The 21,865-nt window shown below is 34.9% G+C and overlaps 1 protein-coding gene across 2 annotated transcripts in view; it reads left to right on the forward strand.

Annotated features, from left to right (window-relative positions):
* Positions 1-21,865, forward strand: part of LOC136037302 (autophagy-related protein 16-1-like) — a 226,882-nt gene that overhangs the window by 3,185 nt on the left and 201,832 nt on the right. For both annotated transcript variants that reach the window (XM_065719949.1, XM_065719950.1), the window contains exons 2-5: positions 9,940-10,085; positions 12,489-12,628; positions 19,602-19,764; positions 21,684-21,772. In XM_065719949.1, coding sequence (XP_065576021.1) covers positions 9,940-10,085; positions 12,489-12,628; positions 19,602-19,764; positions 21,684-21,772 — 538 coding nt within the window. The remainder of the gene's footprint in view (positions 1-9,939; positions 10,086-12,488; positions 12,629-19,601; positions 19,765-21,683; positions 21,773-21,865) is intronic.

Here is a 21,865-nt window from a genome sequence, read left to right on the forward strand (position 1 = left end):
TTGATAAATCCTATGATCTTTGTTCAGATACTTTCCAGATTAATTACAGAGTACCTCAGGGCTCTGTCCTTGGGTCCGTTTTATTTCTTCTTTTTATAAATGATCTACTGGATGTTTTGCCTCTTTGTAAAATTATTATGTTTGCTGAAGATGTAGCAATTATTTCCTCTCTCCATGACTTTGCAGTTCTTTTCAATTACCTTGAATGCACATTACAATATGTATCTTTTTTTATTCAAGGAATTTACTAGCTCTTAATGAGAAAAAATGCCAATATATGTTGTTTTTGCAAACTGGATTGGTCATTTCAGGTGGATTATCTCTTTTGTTGAACTTGAATTAAAAAGGGTTGATCAGTTTAAATACCTTGGTGTTATTTTAGATGAAAATTTGTCATTTCATAAACATGTGAAAACACTATTGTTAAAAATTTCCTTAAATAGTGGTATTCTATCACATCTTCATTATTTTTTTCCTAAAAATATTCTAAAATCAATTTATTATTCTTTTGTCCACCCATATTTTCTTTATTGTATTTCTGTTTGGGTTTCTACTTTTCCATCTGTATTTAAATCTCTCCAAATACTCCACAATAAAGCAATGAAAATTCTTTTTAATGTTGAGTATGGATCTTCAGTTAGACACTTATATGGGGATTCAGGAATATATTCTTTGGATCAACTTCATGCAATTTCTATTTCTAATATTTGTCATGATTGTTTATACAATAGTTTACATTCAAATTTCTCTGGTATTTTTTCAACTAATTCCCAATTTCATAATTATCCAACCACTCATTGTACAGATTTTTTGTGTGAATTTTCGTCCTACGTCAAGAGCAGGTTTCAGCATCCGTCATACTCAGTCAAAAATTTGGAACTCAATTCCAGTATCAGTACAAGAATGTAGCAATAAGCAAGAGTTTTTAAAATTAAAAAAAAAAGTTAACAATGCAGTGATAAAAATAATTTTTTCAAAAATAATGAACTTACTATTTATTAAAAAATTGCAAAACATAATTACAAAGTTGAAATTTGTCAAAATTATTGGGTGCAAGGATTAGAGGTATGACGGATTTATATGTACGCTATGGCAAGTTTTTAAATATTTACATAAATAACAAATACATAGGTGATTTGTGTTTAATCCATTGTGGGGAATTCTTTTTTGTTTATTTTTGTATATTTATGTTGATGCTGTAGGCTTGCATTTGCTTTGGCTTGATTTATTTGTATTGTACCAGAGCTAAAGTATATAACACAGTCAGTTCTAGAACCACAGCACTGGTTTGCATTGGTTTGTCATATTTATTTATGTAATTGTTGCAAATAAAAAGTTATCTATCTATCTATATAGGATTTTCTGGTTAATCTCATTATCATGTTTCCTTCCATTGTTATCCACTTTTTTCAAAATAGTTTCTAACAAATTAGTACCTAATATTGATGTCATTTACAGGTAAAACTAGATACTACCCAGTTTGGAATATAGAAGCTCATTTTAATCTTGAATCTGTGATATGTCACAATGTTCAATTAAGACAGAAATATGTTAGGCCTATATATGGGGACATCAGGGGGGGTGGGGGTTAGGATGCTGTGCATTGTCAGAAAAGCAACCATGGTGTTTGGAAAGGTGGTAAAGGCTTAGAATAGTAGTTTTTGAAAGGGAGACATGCCAAAGCAAAAAACAGAGACACTTTTAGAATGCCAATTTTATGTTCAGTTTATGGTTTTGATTGTATTTTTGAAAATTAACCCCCCCCCCCTACCCTCATAATGGGCTCATAGCCCTTGGCTATGTAAAAAATAAAAATCATTGAAAACTGATTCAAAACAGATAAAAATGGGGAAAAGCATGGAAATAGGATTCTTTGATACCTACTGCATATTTTAAAGTAGGATTACCATCAGTTTTTTAGTTAGTTTTTTGTTTAGCCAATTGCTTTATGATACCATTAGAGGGGGGCTGAGGATGTATTGTCAAAACATGAACAAAACCATAAAAATAATAATCTAAAAGTGACTCTCTTTTTGTTCTAGCATGTCCCCTTTTGAAGAGTTGCTATTCTAGACCTTTACCAGGAAAAGATGAAGTTAATGATACTTTTTTCAGATCATTGACATGTTTCTTCAGAAGTGATCAGTAACTGAACATTTTACCATTGTTTCCATACCTTACACATGCATTGAGTTAAAATCTAGCAAAATAGATTCATAATGAAGTAAGGTAATGTTGTTAGGTGATAACTTGTTGAGAAACAAATAACAAAGCAGCTTAATATACCAAATCCAGTGATGAAAAAATAGAAAGAAAACACTGTGCTCCATAATATTCTAAAATAATAGGGGAGGTCCATACTGAGCAGCGTTTTAGGAAATTGACTGTAATTGCAGCCTGTTATGTATGTTGTAGCTTTGCTTAAGCCAAACTGTTGTATATAGTGAATACTTTTTATGGCACTTGGTATTAACCAAGTGACATATAGCAATTGCAAATTCTGTTGGTCCCAGTTTTGCTACTTTAGGCACTTCCAGGTAAGCTAGGACGATGAAATTTGACAGGCGCATCAGAGACCGGACAAGATTAAATTAGAAATAGTCATTTTTAAGAAGCTGTGAATTTAAGTCCCGACCGGATCTGGTGACATTGGGGGGGGAGTTGGGAGGGGGAAACCTAAAATCTTGGAAAACGCTTAGAGTGGAGGGATTGGGATGAAACTTGGTGGAAAAATAAGCATAAGTCCTAGATACGTCATTGACATAACCGGAACGAACCCGCTCTCTTTGGGGTAGTTAGAGGGGGGGGGGGGGTTATTTCTGAAAAATTAGAAAAAATGCAGTATTTTTAACTTATGAAAGGGTGATCGGATCTCAATGAAATTTGATATTTAGAATGATATCGTTTCTCAGAGCTCTTATTTTAAATCCCGACCGGATCTGGTGACATTGGGGGGGGGGAGTCGGGAGGGGGAAACCTAAAAATTGGAAAACACTTAGAGTGGAGGGATCAGGATGATGGGAAAAATAAGCACAAGTCCTAGATACATGATTGACATAAACAGGAACGGATCCGCTCTCTTTGGGGTAGTTGGGGTGGGGGGTTAATTCTGAAAAATTAGAAAAAATAAGGTATTTTTAACTTACAAACAGGTTATCGGATGTGAATGAAATTTGATATTTAGAAGGATGTTGTGTCTCAAAGCTCTTATTTTAAATCCCGACCGGATCAAGTGACATTGGGGGGAGTTTGGGGTGGGGGAACCTAAAATCGTGGAAAACGCGTAGATTAGAGGGATCGGGATGAAACTTGGTGGGAAAAATAAGCAGAAGTCTTAGATACGTGATTTACATAATTGGAACAGATCCGCTCTATTTGGGGGGAGATTAATTCTGAAAAATTAGAAAAAATGACGTATTTTTAACTTACGAAGGAGTGATCGGATCTTCATGAAACTTCATATTTAGAAGAACCTCGTAACTCAGATCTCTCATTTTAAATATCAACTGGATCCAGTGTAACTGGGTGGGGCAGTTGGGGGGACCGGAAATCTTAGAGAATACTTAAAGTGGTGAGATCAGAATTAAACTGGATGGGAAGAATAAAAATCTGTCTAAGATACGTGACTGACATAACTGGACCGGATCTGCTCTCTTTGGTGGAGTTGGGGGGGGGGGGTAATTTTGAAAATTAAGGTATTTGTAACTTACGAAAGGTTGACCAGATCTTAACAAAATTTGATATTTAGAAGGATCTTGTGCTTTAAAGCTCTAATTTTAAATTCTTACCAGATCCTGGGACATTCGGGGAAGTTGGAGGGGGAAAGTGGAATTCTTGGAAAAGGGGGAAATTTGGATATTTTTACCTTACAAATAAGTGATCGGATCTTAACGAAATTTAATTTTTAGTAGGAATTCATGTCTCAGAACTCTTATTTCAAATCCTGACTAGATCTTTGACATTGGAGGGAGTTGGAGGGGGAAATCTTGGAAAACACATGGAGTGGAGGAATCGGGATGAAGCTTTTGGATAGAATAAGCAAATGTCCTTGATACGTGATTGACGGAACTGACTGGATTGGCTCTCTTTGGGGGAGTTGGGGGCAGGGGTTCAGTGATTTGGTGAGTCAGGTGCTTCTGGACGTACTAGGACGATGAAAATCGGTAGGCGTGTCAGGGACCTGCACCAATTGACTTGATAAAGTCGTTTTCCCAGATTCGACCATCTGGGGGGGGGGGGGTTAAAGGGAGAGGAAAAAATAGAAAAAATTAGGTATTTATAAGTTACGAGTGGGTGATCGGATTTTAATGAATTTTGATATTTAGAAGGACATCGTGACTCAGAGCTCTTATATTAAATCCTGACCGGCATTAAGCCTCTTATTTTCCTTTTAAATCAATCTATTGATTCATAGAATTTTGTTAGAGCTCACACCATATGATCTCTTGGCTCTTAGCTCTTCTTGCCTCGTCACAAGTGTCATATGAGCTCTTAGCTCTTGTTATAAGAATGTTTTGGAATTTTAAAAATTGCCCAAACCGCTTAAAACTCTTCATGGACCACTATGTGCCACATAGCCCGGTTTCGACCAGGGGTGTGGTCCATACTGAGCCAATCTCTGGTCCCAACTTTTCCAATGAAAAAACCTGTCCAACTTTGCCACAGACACATACAAGTGTAATTTGTTTAAATGGCTATATGTTGGAAAAAAAGTACAAAACTAAGTATATGATCCCTTTAGCAGTGTTACTCACCTCAAAAGTGATGAAAGAGGATATGCTACTCTTAATGCTGGAACTTAGTTCAAAATTTTCCTCAAGATATCCTCACAGGGAAAGATTATGGAATTTTAATTTTCACCTTCTAGCTGTTTATTCCTACCATACTCAATATGCCTATTTTGGCTGAATCATGGTTCTTTGCTCAGACACCACCAGGGAAATATTCCCCTTCATGCAACATTTTCACAAAATTTTCCTCCTCAGTAATACAAAAATTTTTCCTCCTCAGTAATACAAAAATTTTTTTCCTCTGCAGACTGCTCACCTTTTTTCATTAATGAAGAGATGAGTCATCATTGTCATCATTAAGTGAAAAACTGAACATTCTCCTCATTGTGTTGAAATTTCTTTTTCACTTCTACTTGCTGGACTGCTTTTGGCCTTGCAGCTTTCTATTTTTCCTCATACTTGCTTTCTCCTCTGCTTCTTCTTGTTGTCTATCCTAGTATATTTCTTAACACCTTTGTTGAGCTTGCTCCTCCCCCCTAGTAGATTCCTTTCTAAGAGCACCTTTGGCAAATGGTCTGAACTGCTCTGGAGTAATAATTAGAAGAGAACATTGTAACTGGGACTGTGGGATGTTGTCAGTGGAGCTGGTAATTTCCACATCCGAGCATGCATTCTTGTACAGTCTCTAATATTGGTCTTTATCATCATCAGTTGCCATAAGATCAGATAGCATATTTTATTCGTCACTAACATACAAGGATAAAAAGTCCTCCTCAGTAAAGATATCAGGGTTAAAAAGCCAAATGTGGGAACCCACACTGCATATTGGAGGAGGTGAATGCATGCAGGAAAATTTTGTATGCAAGTTACGTGGTAATATTAATTGTAGAACAACCAATGTAATTTACCTATTAGAATGTAATAAATGCTGCCTACAATATGTGGGGGAAACAACTAATAATATATATAAAAGATTTTCTGGACATAAGACAACAGTTAATAATGAAAAAACTAATAACTATCTAGTTCAACATTGTAATAATGGTAAATGTTCCATATCAGATATAACTGTCACAGTTTTAGAAAATTTAGAATTAGAAAATTTAAATAAAGAAGAGAAGAATAATAGACTACGTAAACAGGAGGATTTCTGGATCCATACTCTTGGTACAGCTTATCCTTTTGGGCTAAATGATCGCGTAGCAAAATATGGTGACATGTCTCATGTTGTTGTTAAATGTATTGATGGTTTTATGGACCATCCTTCTTTTACTTGTCCTACTAAACGTAAAAAACGATCGAGAGGACATAGGAAAAATAATAGAAAAAATGAATTAGATGTACATACGCTTTCTATAGATCTATGCCAGCTACTTGAATCTAGGGGTATGATTTCTGTAATAAAATGTCTAAATAATTTATCCAAGAGGAATTTAATCAAACTTTTCTGGATTGTTAAGAATAATACAGCTCTTGATTATAATTTTAAAGTAATATGTGATACAATTTGCATTCTAACTAAAACGAGATTTATTTCAAAAAAGAAAAAGTTCGATAAGATTAGTAATAAGGATAACAGGTTATATTTACCTATTAATTTTACTTGTAAGCAGATTGAAGATATTAATTTACCAAAAATTTTAAATCAGCGGCATGTGAAACAGGCCCTTCCTAGTAATTTGAATTATAATGATAGTCCAGTTTTAACTTATAAATTTTCAAAAACTATTGGGCAAATTATTTTTAATTATAATTTAATACTAAAAAGACTAGATAGTGATATAAATTGGAAACCGGTTTGTAATTGTAAGCAACTTGGCCCATTTGTAAATCCTACTTACAAACATGTTATAACAGGGGAGTTGTCAATAATAAAGCAAGATGATCTTCAAATTATAATGAATAAAGGGGCTAATTTCCGTCTTTCTCATCATCTGAAACCATCGAGCGTTCTTGATGGCTTGGAAAATGATTTTGATTTATTTATTGATAAGTGGTGTAAGAAAGAGAATAAAAATAAAGAGAGTTTTCAAAGTTGGAAGAATTTAATTATTAGTAGAATAAGAAATAAAATATATTCTAACTTAAAAAATAGTAACACTAAGTCATTATTTTATAATGCGAAGATTAAACAAGCAATTGATAATCTAAAGAATGAATTTGTAATTGTGCCAGTGGATAAAGCTAATAATAATTTTGCCATAATTTGTCAGAAGCTCTATTGTGATATCTTAAAAAGGGAGTTATGCACAACTAATGTTTACGAAAAGGTAAATATAGAGGATGAATTTAATTGAAAAGATTGAAGAAATACTTTTTAAAAATTTTAATATTAAAATAAATGACAATGATAAAAAGTTCCCTTTCCTATATTGGACTGTAAAATTTCATAAGAATCCCCCTAAACCACGGTTTATTGCTGCAGCAGCTAAATGTCCAACCCGCATTGCTGCCACTGACCTCTCTTTAATTTTAAAGGAAATTGTAAATAAACTTAAAACCTATTGTTCTGGTATTAAAAAATTTTCGAATTTTAATCCATATTGGAGTGTTAATAATTCACTGCAGGTGATAGATTCTTTAACAATGGTTTCAGCTAAAAGAATTGAGTCTTTCGATTTTGCGACAATGTATACTAATTTATCACTTAATGTAGTGTTTGATAATTTAAAAACTGTTATCAAGAAATCTTTCCTCTTATCTAGTAAAAGGTTCTTAAAAATAGACATTTATATAAAAAAAGCTATAGGCCTATGGACAAATTGCTTTAATACTACAGTTAACTTGAGATGTTACAGCTTGGATATGATTTTTGAGTTGTTAGAATTTGTTTTATACAATACTTATATAGGATTTGGGGGTGATTTGTACAAGCAAATTGTGGGAATTCCCATGGGGGGAATGCCAGCCCATTTATAGCTGACTTGTTTTTAAGTCAATTAGAATATAAATATATGATGGATAAGAATAATCCAATTAATTTAAAACATGCTTTGTCAAATAATAAAAGATATTTAGATGATATTTTGGTCTTAAATTGTAAGGATTTCATTGATATTTCTAAAAATATATATCCATCAGAGCTTATTCTTGAGCCTAGTCATGGCGCTGGTCATGAAGATCATTTCTTAGATTTAAATATTAATATTTGTGATAATAATAAATTAAGTTTTAAAATGTATAATAAAAAGGATGATTTTGATTTTGAAGCGATTAGTTTCCCATTCCCTGAAAGTAATATACACTCAAATATCACATATTCAGCGTTTTTCTCACAGTTACTTCGTTATGCAAGGATTTGTAGTAATTATATTGATTTTAAAAATAGATGTAAAATCTTAAGCCAAAAATTGATATCAAGAGGTTTTTCTGCAAATAAATTAACTTGGCAATTTAAAAAATTTAGTTTTCATTATAACGAACTTTTAAATAAATATCAAAAGAATTATCTAGAAATACTTAAAGAAATTTTCAACTAATTTCGGAGGTTCGAGAAATGTTGTCGCAGCGCCATATATTTTGAATTGTGTTTCTAATTGAGCGGATTTTCTTAAAAATTAGCCACATGGTGAAGATGAATTCTATAATTGTTTAGTTCATTCAGGTTTTTTGCAATGTGTTAATATTTGTGATTTGGTAAAATTTATAATATTTAGTTTACCTATTGTTGCTAAATAGAGGGATATATTAACAGGATAAGCTTGTTTCGGTTTTACTTGGTTGTTTTACATTTGCTGTTTTTTTTTTTTTTCTTTCATAGGCATGTATTTTGGGGGTGATACCTGACGCGGGGATGCCATGGATATTCTGTGGTAGCCACAACACTGTGCTGGGTAGAGAATTTAGAGTGGCGAAACCCTATATAGGCCAGTGTATTCTCCTGATGAGCCCTTATGTTGGGTGTTGCCTCTGAATTATTTGTCTATATTATTTTTTCTATTGTTTGGTAAATGACGACTTATACTTATTGACGACATGACCGCCTGTCCATGGATTATTCTTTATGGTTGATTGTGTGTGGCTATGCTGTTTGACCTATGTGATTGTATGGATGAGTAGGGTTAAGGCCTCATTCAAGTGCTGGTCTATATTAATCACTAATTTAGGAAAACAGTCTTCCTTTTCTCCTTCTGTCTCTCTTTTTTTTTTTTTTTTTTTTTTTTTTTTTTTTTTTTTTCTGTTTGTGCTGTTGCATTGGTGATTTCTCTTTTCATGATATATATATATATATATATATATATATATATATATATATATATATATATATATATATATATATATATATATATATATATATAGCCTTCTGCTCTCTATTCTGAAGCTAGTTGCTACCTTGATATTATCAAAGTAGGACCTTCGATTTATTAGCTCAATTCACCACCTCTTGTGTCTTAGAAGCGTCCGGTCATTTTTGTATAGGTCATTTTACACTAGCTCCGTTCTCAGGTCATCTTGCATTCAACATGGTATAGGACACAGGTGGTGCATATTATTGTTCGGATTTTTGTTTTCTGATCTTTAAAAGCCTATGTTCAACCATGGTATTTTAGGTCCTTCAAATTTCGAAGAGCCCATGTCCAACAGGTTTTGAACCCGCTCATAAAAACGCAACCGTCTTACCTCTATACTGGTTTTCCTGCTAATTTTTCCATTAAATTCAACCAATCTAATTCACTTAAAGTTTTGCTTGGTCGAACATGGAGGACCTGAAAATGATTTGTGTTAAACCCTCTTAGATAACGCTTCGAACCCGTTGCCTGAAACAGAGCTATTTATTCAGATGTTTTTGGAGTATGAAAAATAATGAAGAGGAGTTCAGAAGGAAATGCTCCATACTTACGAATTTTTAGTGATATCATACACAAGGAGTATGTCTTGATATGCAAAAAGCAAATTGTTGCAATAAGACCAAGTATGGTTTGGATTTTTTTTTTTTGTAAACTGAAAATGATATAATTAGAGACAACACTAACCTTTGCAAAAATATTTTGTCTGAATGTAATAAAATGTACTTTATATATATTCTTGATATTTCAGAGAAGGAGGGCTGACGCACATATTTGTCCTACCTTGTCGCTACCATTGCTTTGGAGGAATGTAAGACACATGATGTCAGGATCCAGCGTATTTCAGCTCTCCTTCCGCGCTTGGAAATGTGCTTGCCTCTGAGTATGTGAGCTAAATTAAGCCAACCTATTTTAATTTTCAGATGGCAGGCTATCTGATATCAGTGCAAGTTTGAAAATTGAAAACCTCCAGTTAACCGTTCAGAATGAAAGGTTGCGACAAGAAAATTTAGATCTCCAAACACGATATACAGGAGCTCCAGATGGGAAGTCTAGTGAAAGGGTTCAGGTAAATATTTGCTTGAGTAAATGCTGGTGCAAACTTCGCCATTGTTGGAATGGCCTCACGGCTCTCAAAGTGTTTGTATATGGGACAGGGAGGTGGAGGTGTGTGTGTGTTGAAACAAGCAAATTCTTAGGCCCTACTTTTTAAATTTAGAAGGCGTGGGTTCTTTGAACCAATATTAGGAAAGGAAAATATTTCTCTTATAATGTCTCTATCTGCAGTATACCTACATTTAGAGTAGAATTCTCTGTTTCGAGGTTAATCTTAAGACCCCTTACCTGCACTGTTGAAAATTGTCACCTAAATATGTCTTAAGACAACACTAGCTGTAAATGACATTTTCTGCAAAAAATAAAGAAAACCCGATTCACATAGCTCAGATGGAAAACTTAAGAAAATTCAGAGGGACATTCCAAATTTCCTATACTTTCAACTCTTCTGTCATAGAAAGACAATCTGGCCAAAAACAAAATTTTTGGTAAATAAAAGTTTGCAGTGACAACTTAACCTGTATGCTCTAGAAGGCTTTAGTGTAGGAGTTTTAGATTTTTGAATGATAACCTGAATTCAGATTTTAATTCCAAATTTCCAATGCTTTCGACTTTTCTTTTTCAGAAATGCAGCTTGGCTTTTTTCTTATTTTTTTTATTTTTTTTTTTTAGCTAAATAAAAAGTCAACCTAACTTGTGTGCTGCAGATTCAGATTGGTATTCCAAATTTCATGTGGTTTCACTTTTCTATTGCAGAAAGGTAATCTAGCCAAAAAACAAAATTTGTGCTGAATGAAAAGTCAAATGACAACTTAACTTAACATATTCTGTTTGCTGTAGAATGCTGTAGTAAGGGATTATGTGGTTTTTGAATGACAACCTGAATTCACATTGACATTCAAATATCCAATGCTTTCAATTTTTTCTTTTGCAGTTATGTAGCCTGACTGTTTTCTTTTTTGTGCTAAATAAAAAGGCAAGACATCAGAATAACTCATTAAAATGTCTAAGGGAATAACAACTTTATTAAATCACAAAAATGAGGATAAGAGACGATGCGTAATGAAAAAAAAAAGAATACAAAAGTAGAACTCTTAATGAAAAATAATAATTTATCATTTCTTATTCTTTTTTGTTGTGTAATAATTAACACTTCTTGTAATTGAATACAGTGGGTCAGTTAAAACAAATAACAAAGCCATAACTCATAAAAGGGTATGTTTTTTTAATTTTTAATTATTAATATTTACAAAGTAATCTAATATAAATATTCTGAATTAACTGTGATATTAAATAGACATTAATTTTAATATTTAAATTTAAGTATTTAATATTGAATATTTAAAGATAATCTTTTATAGAACTTGGATGGAATCTAGCTGCCTCTGCATGAGCTATTATTCCTTCGTTGTATCTCATAATTAGTAATTTAATAACCTAGTGTTGATCATGGGGTGTGTAGAGGTTCATGTCAAGAGCATACAGTTTATGAAACTCAATAAAACAAATCTTTAAGGGTCCTCATATGAGTGAAAAAAGGGTAAAAATTACATTTGCTGGGGGCAGTAAAGTGTTATCCTATACAATCAAACCAATAAAAATGTCAACTGTAAAACAGTAACAGTAAAACAGTAAAAAGACCACATACAGCTGCTTTGATGCTGACTACGACTATCTTTAAAAAATATTAATAAAAAAAAGTGCAGATAGCCTTAAAATATACTAGGCATGGCTGAGTAGCCCTATTAATTTTTCCGTCCTTTTTTAAAGTTTAGCTTGGGTTTTCACATTTTTATTTGATTGTGAAAAGTTTAAAATTTAGTTTAAAGTTTAAAGTTGTCGTTAAAATTTAGCTTGAGTTTGATTTTTTTTTATTTAAAGTTTTCTTTTCATTTTTTTTCTGATTCTTTATTCTCTCATTTTCTCATCCAATAAAATCTGCAAAATATTTTAGTAAAGCTACTCAAAGTTTATGTAAGACACTTTAATATTAATCACGCCTCGGCAAAATGATGAATAAACAGATGTGCCTAATGGGGAGGGGAAGGATACCCACTCTATACCATATGACAAACTTTTCAAAAAGATGCACTTTTCTGGTTATGTAATGGCTAGAACTGCATTTTCTTGATTAAAAATTAGTCTCCTCTAGAGCACGTTGCCCTCTGTCACCCTAAATTCCAGATATGGCCCTTGGATCAATGGAATTGCTCTTACTGCTTATAAGCTAGGTTGAATAGTTGAAAAAGGATCCTACTAAGGACCTTTCTTTCTATAGGGTTTCAGAAAAGGGGCCCAATAATCGTATATGCTCCCTGACCTGTCAAGGGCTCGTGTTGGTCGTGTTCTCGACTAATCATGTCGAATTGTAATATATCCTAGGTTAAAAAGATAATGGTAAATTTTTATTTTTTAGGCATTGGAACAGAAGTTATATACTTTACAAGAGGAGGTGACTGATTTGCATAGAAAAAAAGGTGAACATTCTCAGCAGGTTCTGGATCTCAATGCTAAGCTTACGGAAAAAGAAAAAGAAGTGGCGACGAAAGAGAACAGGTTAGCTATTAAAAAAGGTTCCTTTGCCACTAAAAGCTTGTTTCACTGAATTATAGGCAATTGAACTCATTTAACTGAACCCCTGTGTAACCCAACCCCCATGCAAATCAACCCCTGTTTAACTCAACCCCATTTAACCCAACCCTTGTTTAACACAACCCCTATTTTACTCAATACCCATTCAAATCCCCCATGTAATTCAACCCTCATGCAACTCAACTCCAGTTTCAACCCGATTCAGTCCAACCCTCCTTAAATCAATAAAATAGCGAGAAAACGTAATTCAGTCCATTTTTTGGAAATGATAAAATTTGACTGGAGCGGTATAATATTTAGTCATTGGTTAATTCTTATGCAAGTATTCTTTATTTTATGCTCCACTATTCCTTGCCGAAACTATTCCTTGCCTTCTAAACAGCAACAATTTATTATTCTGTCTCATATGTTTGATATTAGCGAAATTTTTAATACCCAGGGCCTTAACAGGCTCAGATCTCATGGTTGCAGCAATGGGTTGAATGGGGGTTCAGTCAAATAGGTTTGAGTTGAATGAAGATTGCAGGGCTCCCACAGAGTTCCTGAAAGTTCCTAAAATCGAGTGAAGATCCATATTGGTTCCTTAAATTGACAAAGGTCCCTAAAGTCCCTTTTCTTGCTTTGTTTTAAAGCTTCATATCCTGAAGGATACCCTTACCTGTGAGCATACGGTTTCTACTATGTTCGTTCCGATTTACATTCTTGGAACCTGTTTTGGCTTGTCTAAGAAATACAAAACTTGTTGTAACATAGCATACAGCGTTATTGTCTGGATAGAGCAGAAAAACTAGTAACGAAAAGGCTAGTCCCTTTGCCTCTGGAGTCAGTAGTTTCGGAGGCGGTAGGTTTCGGTTGGCGTTTTTAATTACATAGAAAATGCTTTTCTGGGTGTCACTTTGTTACACACATAATTAGAGAATGGCACAAAAACCTTATACAGGAGACTTCCCCTGGGCTGACCAACAAGGAAAATCAGGTTTTTTCTTGTTTAGAACTGATGTATCGTCTTTTTTTCTTTTTTTCCTCTACTGCTAGCCGGGAACTTGAACATCATAGATAGCTGTCCAAGGACTCATTTTAGAGGGAATTTCTATATCTACGTGACTGTCTAAATACCAAAACATACTCCTAAATCTTCTAAACCATCTTTAAAAACATCTAATATCTTCTTTTCGGCAAACCAAAACTATATCTTTGTCTGATGATGTTATATTAAGTATGATATCATATTTGAGTCATTCTGCTGCCAAAAATTAAGCTGAATTTGACTCAAGTCAAACTTAAAGCGAACAAAACTTAATACAAACTGGATTTTGGCTAATCTCCCCTCCCCATGTAATAAAAGTTCAAATACCTATTGTGTTTTTTACGCTTTACTAAAAACAACATAACATTTCTTTTTGTATTTATAACATTGAAAAAATTATATTTAAATAGAATAAATAAGTAGTGAAATAAATAAAGGTAAAAAAAGTAAGGAGCAACTCGACAAAATAGTACCGAAACTCTAACAAACGAACGGTATCAATAGATAAATAAAAAAACTGGTGTATTATGCTAAATTCAAGTATAAAAGATTTAATTAGTTTAGTGTTACCCATCAAAAGCTACGAACATGAGAAAATTTGTCTGATTGAGGGAAAAACTTCTCCAATCAGTCAAGGAATATTAATCAAAATCGCCCCATCAGAATCGCCCATCTGTAAAGAGAAAGTAAGACGAACAAAAATGATTTTATGTAGGAATTCTTGCAAATTCCCGAGTGCAAAATTTTGCACTGTAATTGTACTTGTAAATTTCAGGGAATGTTGAGGGGGATGTCGAACTAAATTAAAAGAATTTCACGTGCAACCAGGTGCTCAAAAGGGGTATTTATACTATCCCCGGTACTGTTTGGGATTTAGGTGCTTCGGAGAATGTTAAGGGGATTGTTGCATTAAATCAAAAGACAGTACGTCCAATTTGTCAAAATGACGTATCTGGGTGTATCTATATTGATCTCAGGAACAGTTATGGGTAATAAGATGGAACTTCAGGGAAAAAAATTAGATTGGAACTAAGGGGGATGTTAAACTCAGTCAGAAGACACTGTATGGAAACCTGCATCCAGGTTGCCAAAAAGGAAATACCTTCAATATCTCAAGAATATTTTGAGAAAGGGTATTAAGCTGAAATATCCAGGTAATGTTGAGGGGCATGTTCAACTTAAAGACTTTGTGTCTTAGTTGTCAAATGGGCATAGCTACAGTATCTTAGGAAAGACTATACTTATTAATTTAAAACTTTCAAGAAATGCTGAACTATATCAAAAGACATCATACGCATCCAGGTTGTCAAAATGGCATGTCTGCAATATCTTAGGAAAAGTTAAGGGTATTAATTTGAAATTTTCTGAGAATGTTGAGGGGTATGTTTAACGGTACCAAAAGACACTGTGTGCATCCCGCTTTTCAAAAGGATGTAGCTGCAATATCTCATGAACGACCAATGGTATTTAGTCGAACCTTCAGGGGATGTTGAGGGGGATGCTGAGCTAAATCAAAAGATACTACATGCATCCAGGTTGGTAAAATGGCATGTGTGCAGTATCTTAGGAAAAGTTAAGGGTATTAATTTGAAATTTTCTGAGAATGTTTTAAATTAATCAAAAGACATTATTTGCATCAATACCGTCAAAAGGGCATGTATGAAATATCTCAAGAAGGGCTAGGACATTATATTTGAACTTCCAGGGAAATTTGAGAGAGGTTTCAATCCGATATCGCTCGCTTCTGAACCGATTCAAGCTCCTGACAAAGATACACTGTTTTAAGTGCTGAGGGCACCCAAACAAGGCACGCATATTCCAGGATAGGGCGGACATACGCCATGCTTAATACTCTCTGTGTTTGCACTGAACCTACGCATACCGTTTAAAGTCTGTAGACTAGTGTTTGCACTTTTAACCACGTTTTCAATATGTGTGGCAAAGCTGAAGTCATTGAAGAAAGTAACTCGAAGGATCTTGATACTGTTTGTTAGAAGGAATGGAACATTTGGCTCCATAACATCACTTTTTAGCGGGTTAAAGCGTACTATCTTCGACTTGTTCACATTAATCTCAAGATTTATCTCCGCGCACTCTTTTGTGAAAACACTGAAAAAATTTGAACTGAATTGTGGCGTCACAACTCCGTTTTGTACTAAATATTTCAGGATAAATGACAGGTCATCCACGAACTTGTAGCGGTCGTCATAGTCAGCTATGAGGAAGTTAATTACAGACAAGAATACAATAGCTGCAAGCTTAGTGCCCTGAGGGGCTCCACAGGTGGATGAGGACCATTCGGAATTACTATCACCTTCGTAGAGAGCAAACACACGACGCATCCTCTGACTGAGAAAGTCCAACACGAGCGTAAGAGTCTTTTTCTTAGCCCCCATTAGCTTGAGATTAAGGGCAGCTACAATATGATTGATTAAATCAAATGCCTTTCGGAAATCTATGGCACCAATGTCTACAAAACCGTGACCTTTTTTGACCCACTTGAGGAGATTATCGTACATCCGCACTTGGTACACTGAGGTATTACAGTCTTTCAGTCCGCCGTATTGTCTCTGGTCGATAGATCCCTTGATTTGATCAAGTAAGACCCTCATGATAAAGGTCTCGGCCACTTTTACCAGGCATGGTGTTTGCGAAATAGGTCTAAGTTCGTCACAGCTCTTAGGGTTGGTAACCTTTGGAATTATTCTAACGTAGGCTTTCTTCCAAACAGCTGGAAAGATCTCTATACGAAAGCAAAGGTTTATCAGCACTGAGACTGTTTTCGCAATCAAAGGGGCGTATTCTCGAATCAGTTTGGGTGGAAGTTCGTCTGGATAAGCTGAACAGTTTACTTTTACCTTCATCAGGGTCTTATAGGTTGTCATCTCATCGAAAACAACTTCACCTTCATCTGCGCAGGAGTCAAGTATTTCAGACTTCTGGGCTTGTGTGGGAGAAGGAAATGAGGTCCAGATGCGGGTGAAATATTGATTAATCTCATCAGCAGTTGTGTAAGTTCCGTCAGGGTGGCTTATTTTTATGCTGTTATGAATGGACTTGCCAGTAATTTGCTTGACCGCTCTGTGCCATTTCCTGGGATTAGTGTGCCTAAGACTGTCCGAAAATTTCTCACGCCCGTAATCTCTCTTGGCACTTCTCGTGAGAGAGGTAATGTGATTTCGCAATTTTTTCGCCATTTGCAAATTTCCTTCTTGGAAAAGCTTGTACTTTTTTCGGATTAGTTTCTTGATTTGGGGGGTTATCCAGGGTTTATCACTTTCACATCTAGTGAAAGTCTTTTTAGGAAAAAAATCGAGGTATTTGGCATGAAGAACTTCGTTGAACAGTTGGCATTTTTTATCAAGGCTTTCGTCTCCATAGACTTCTGGAAAAGGGTAAGTAGCTATCCATCGACTATAGGTGCAAATTGCTGAATCAGTAAGCGGACGGTACTTGACACGCTTAATTTTAGGCTTGGGTATTGAAGCGGCAGCTGACCAGAGTACAACGTTATGATCAGAACAGGCAAGTGGCCCAAGGGATTCAGGGGTTTGGTAATATGTCTCACAGTTGGTCAGGATTAAATCAAGTATGCTGCCGGATTCATGTGTTGGGAAATTTACAACCTGCTTGAGGGAAAGGCATGATGCTAGCCAGCTTTTCTTGGTTTGGTTAAAGTCCCCAGCCAGAACAATAGCAGGGTTTCCATAAAAAGCACGAAGGTGGTCGACAGTCTTTTGGAGGTATGTGACAAGATCACGGCGGTTTTTAGCACTTTCAGGGTAGTAGATTGAAGCAAAGATGATGCATGAGTAAGCACGCGGCATGGCTGATAGTTTGCACCAAACCCACACAGCCTCATGTTTAGTGCTTTCGAGTTCACGTAGCTCCTTCATTGGGATGTCTTTACGTACGTAAAGGGCTACTCCACCGCCTAGTCTCTGGTCACCAAGAGCTTGTCTTGTTCTGAGATATAGGGCATAACCGGTGAGTTTTCCTGTCACTTCAGTCAGGTTCCAAGTTTCTGTTATGGCTGCGACAGAAACATTGTTCTGCCGTAATACTACATCGATCTCATCTATTTTATTGCAAAGAGAACGTGCGTTACAAAGCAGGAATGTGGGAAAACGCTTCTTTGCATTATATGCGACGGGAGACAGAGTTGATAGGGGTAGCCTAGAGCTTTCAGGGCGTGGGTCTGCGTCATATCTTAAGAGGGAGGACAGAGGTTTCTGGTTCGAAATTTTTACTTCTATGTAGAACCTGTCTTTTTGTTGTCGGTAATTTGGTGCTCTGGCAGAGACAATTGTCTCAATCGCTTTACTGGGGTGCTCTCTTTGTCTAGTTTTAACTCGTATTCCAGCTCTTTTCCCGCGCCGCCTTCTTCTTTTCTGTCCGTACAGAGTAACGCGTCCTGGCGGAGCCTTCAGCAGTCCAAGTTCGTTTAAACGGATGAAAGTGGATGGCGCTAGTGGTGAAAATCATCTTGGGCCGCCGTGACATCCCCTACGAAAAGGCTCTGGAAGTGCTAGGACTGCCGTCACTCCAAAACCGGTACGAAACTCTGATAATGAGTTTTGGAAAGTTCTTGCTTTCTAAATATCAGCACCGTGACATTCTACCTGATCAACCTCTAGCATCAAGAACGAGAAAGCAAGATAAGTTAGTTCCCGTTAAAGCATGAACAAACCGATATGGTAATTCTTTCGTCCCGGTTTTCGTCAAAATGTATAATAAGAGTTAAAATTTATAGTTTGATTTATATTTACAAGTGTAGTTTGATATTGTATACGTTGTAAAGAAACACAAATCAGCGATAGCTGTCAAGTTTTTGCTATTAAACCTGTCTACTACTACTACTACTACAAAAGACATTGTGTGCATCCAGGTTATCAGAATTATTTTTTATTTTCACACCACACCGATCAGACGCTCACGTTACTGTAAAAATAAAAAAGTTTAAAGGGTTAGAATTAAAGAGACTTGAGTGATGTCTCTGATATATATTCATTATTCTATTCTATTTCCATTCGTATATAACATTTTGAACATTCTCCCAGCAGGACGCTTTTGAGTATATTATCTGTAAATTACTGTTGAATCAAAACCCTTAGTTCAAGAACCGCCCCAAACTTTTAATTCAAGTTGAACAAAATTTATATAATAATACTAACTATTGAATCTAGTTAAAGACAACACTGAGATCCATTTATGCAACTTATGGTTTTAAACTAGGATCGGATATGTTATTTCTTAAAAACTGGAGAAATATGTTTACCAGTTTATGTTTATGTTTACCAGTAATAATAGTATATTATTTACCAGATTATGTTTACCAGTAATAAAGCTTTGGCAGTCAAAAACGAACAGAAATTAAATTAAAAAAATATGAGAAAGAAGCTATTCAAAGAAGGGTTAGAAGAAATATTAAACTCAAAACGAGTAGAAATAAAACTCTATGGTAATTAAAACTTAGAACAACTAGAAATGGCTATCAATGAATAAAACAAACCCGAAACGAACAGAAATTAACATAAAAAATCAAACAAAACATCAAGCTAACAGTTGCTAATATAGATAAATAAATGAATCGTAAAACAAGTAAAACTTAAGATGAATGCTCCAGTCCAACCTAATACTCATCTTCGATCCCCTAAGTGCCATTGAAGGCATAGGATAATCTGTGGTGTAGTAAGGAAAGGGCCACATAGTAAATTCAGAATTGAATAATTCTTTATTGTGTATTTATTTGTTTAATTGTGAACATTTTTTAAGTCAAGAAACTGTCGGTTTTGAAATGTTATTGTTTGTTTATTTGTTGTTTGTTTGTTTATTTATGTCATTATTTGTATATTGTTTGTTTATGTTATTGTTAGTAGATTGTTTGTTTATGTATGTGAATATTTGTAGATTTTCTGAGCTTCAACAACTTTATGTCAGAGCTGTGAAAGACTTGTCGGATACCAAAAACAAAGTGGAGGAGCTTACTGCTTCAAACCAATTAATTCGTGATGAATATGATGCTTTGCATTTAGCTTATGGGTCTATGGAAAAGCTTTTACGAAAGCTGCAGGTAACTATATTTTTCATGACAAGATTTATTCAAATTAATAGGTGAATTGCTGTTTTTCTGGAAAATTATTTAATGATTTTTCCGTAAATACTTCTTTTGGCTTCTGATTTCTTTTGTTTCTTGCTCTTAAAGGTGTTTACTTTCAGTAGGCTTGAAAAAACGACTGGGTTAACTTTTTCTGTTTGTGCGTTTTTTTGAACTTCTTCCTGATAAGGGGTGTGGGGAGAGTGCTGGTGACGAATTTGTTCATAGAACCATACTATCCCCTCTCGCTGTACAGTTTCATGAAAATACGTTTACACATGCAATATATATTCGGGTCCGAAAGTGGGCTTTTTATTCAGCGTTACCCCTTTTCCATAGAGAAAACTTCCTACCTCATAGAGTTTTCGCTGTTTAGTGGTTATATAAAATATTACACCAATTACATAAAAAAAAATGTTGTTATTTTGCACTGCTATTTTATACCCTTTACAGTAACCTCTCTTGAATGTAATGTACTTGTTTCAGCACTTCTGACAATCTTCAAAGCTTCTGGTATACGCTCTTAGGTATTTCCTTTAACTCTTCCAGCGGTGGGGTCATGGCCAACGTTGGCCACGGTGGGGTCGCGGCCAGGCCAACGTTGGCCACGGTGGGGTCGCGGCCACTCCTCAATCGTGGCCAACGTTGCCTTGTCACCAGTCTTTTTAAGAAAGCGTCACAGTTATGACGTTACCAGTTATGACCTTTTTAAGTAGATATAATGATTAAAAAAGGGAAAAAAACAAAGATAATGTCGATGCGAAATACCATCATAATGAGCAATTTTCTTGTTTTTCAAGTCAATGGAATTTACTTTTTGTTCAAATCGAGGGGCTGTAAGTTTCGTTTTCAAGGGTTTTAGAAAAGCTAGTTCTAATGGTATGCTTCGTAGTTCGATCTGACACTATTTTTAGAAGTTAAAGACTGTTCTATTTCTTAGTATGCGACGTGATGGTCTCTTACTGGGTTGCTTCTACCGCTGCAACCCTGATACTATGCGCCGTGGTCTGTTCTTTGCTAGGTTTCAGGTATGTCTCGATAAAACTTGCCTAGTCACCATTTACAATGAACTATATCGATTCTTAATGTATCTATTTTGAAAAGGTTTTTTTTTTTAAATACAAAAGGCACTAAATATGACAATTTCTGTTAAAATGAGCCATTAAACAGCTCTCTATGATCTTCCAGTGCGCAGCTAGCTGAGGAGAAAAAAAAAACTGAAAAAAGATGCTGTCAATCCAGAATATCGTAGTTCAAGGAAATTTTCTTGTTTTCAAGCCAACATATTTTTGTTGTTGTTCAAGCCGAGAGGCTGTAAGTTTCCTATATAGAAGTTTCGGACAAGGTGGTTCTAATGGTGTACTTTACGTTTCTATCTGACAGTATTTTTAGGGGTTATAAACTATTGTATTTCTTAGTATGGGACGTGATCTTCTCTAACTACGTTGATAGCTACCGCTGCCACCCGGATTCATTTTGAAGCAAAAGCCTATGAAAAAGCCTATGACTTTTCTTAGTTTGATTAGTAAGAGAAGAATCTCATTATGGCACTATATCCCAGACATTAACTTTTCAAATAGTCGTGTTTTTTGGTTAATATGTGCCTTGGTTTGTTCTTTACTAGGTGTTAGCTATATCCGATGAAACTTACCATTTAAATAATGAACTGTATCGATCTTTTAGGTATAGTTGTCTTTAGGAATCAATGTGGCAACACCGATGAAAATATGGTACTGCCAAGAAACTTTTTAATTTTGAAACAAACCAAAGAATAATCTTAAAAAAATTGCTGTTATCAGATATTAATAGAGTAAGACGGGTCTAAGGGGTGCATTTTTTTTTATTCTCGGTACTTTAACATTAAAAATGCTAATTTTTAGTCATTTATTTTTCAGGAAGAAAATCAAAATCTTGTGGAGCAGCTGATTGAAATTAAAAAGCGAGATGCGGACTATTTAAATGCAGAGAATGACCAATTCATAAGGTACCCTTAGTTTTTCTTGTCGAATAGGATAATTAAAAGATTCAACTGAATATTATAGATTAAATACCATTGAATAAAAACAAATGGATAATT

This window comes from Artemia franciscana, chromosome 16 (genome assembly GCF_032884065.1).
Source record: "Artemia franciscana chromosome 16, ASM3288406v1, whole genome shotgun sequence".
Taxonomy (NCBI): Eukaryota; Metazoa; Arthropoda; class Branchiopoda; order Anostraca; family Artemiidae; genus Artemia; species Artemia franciscana.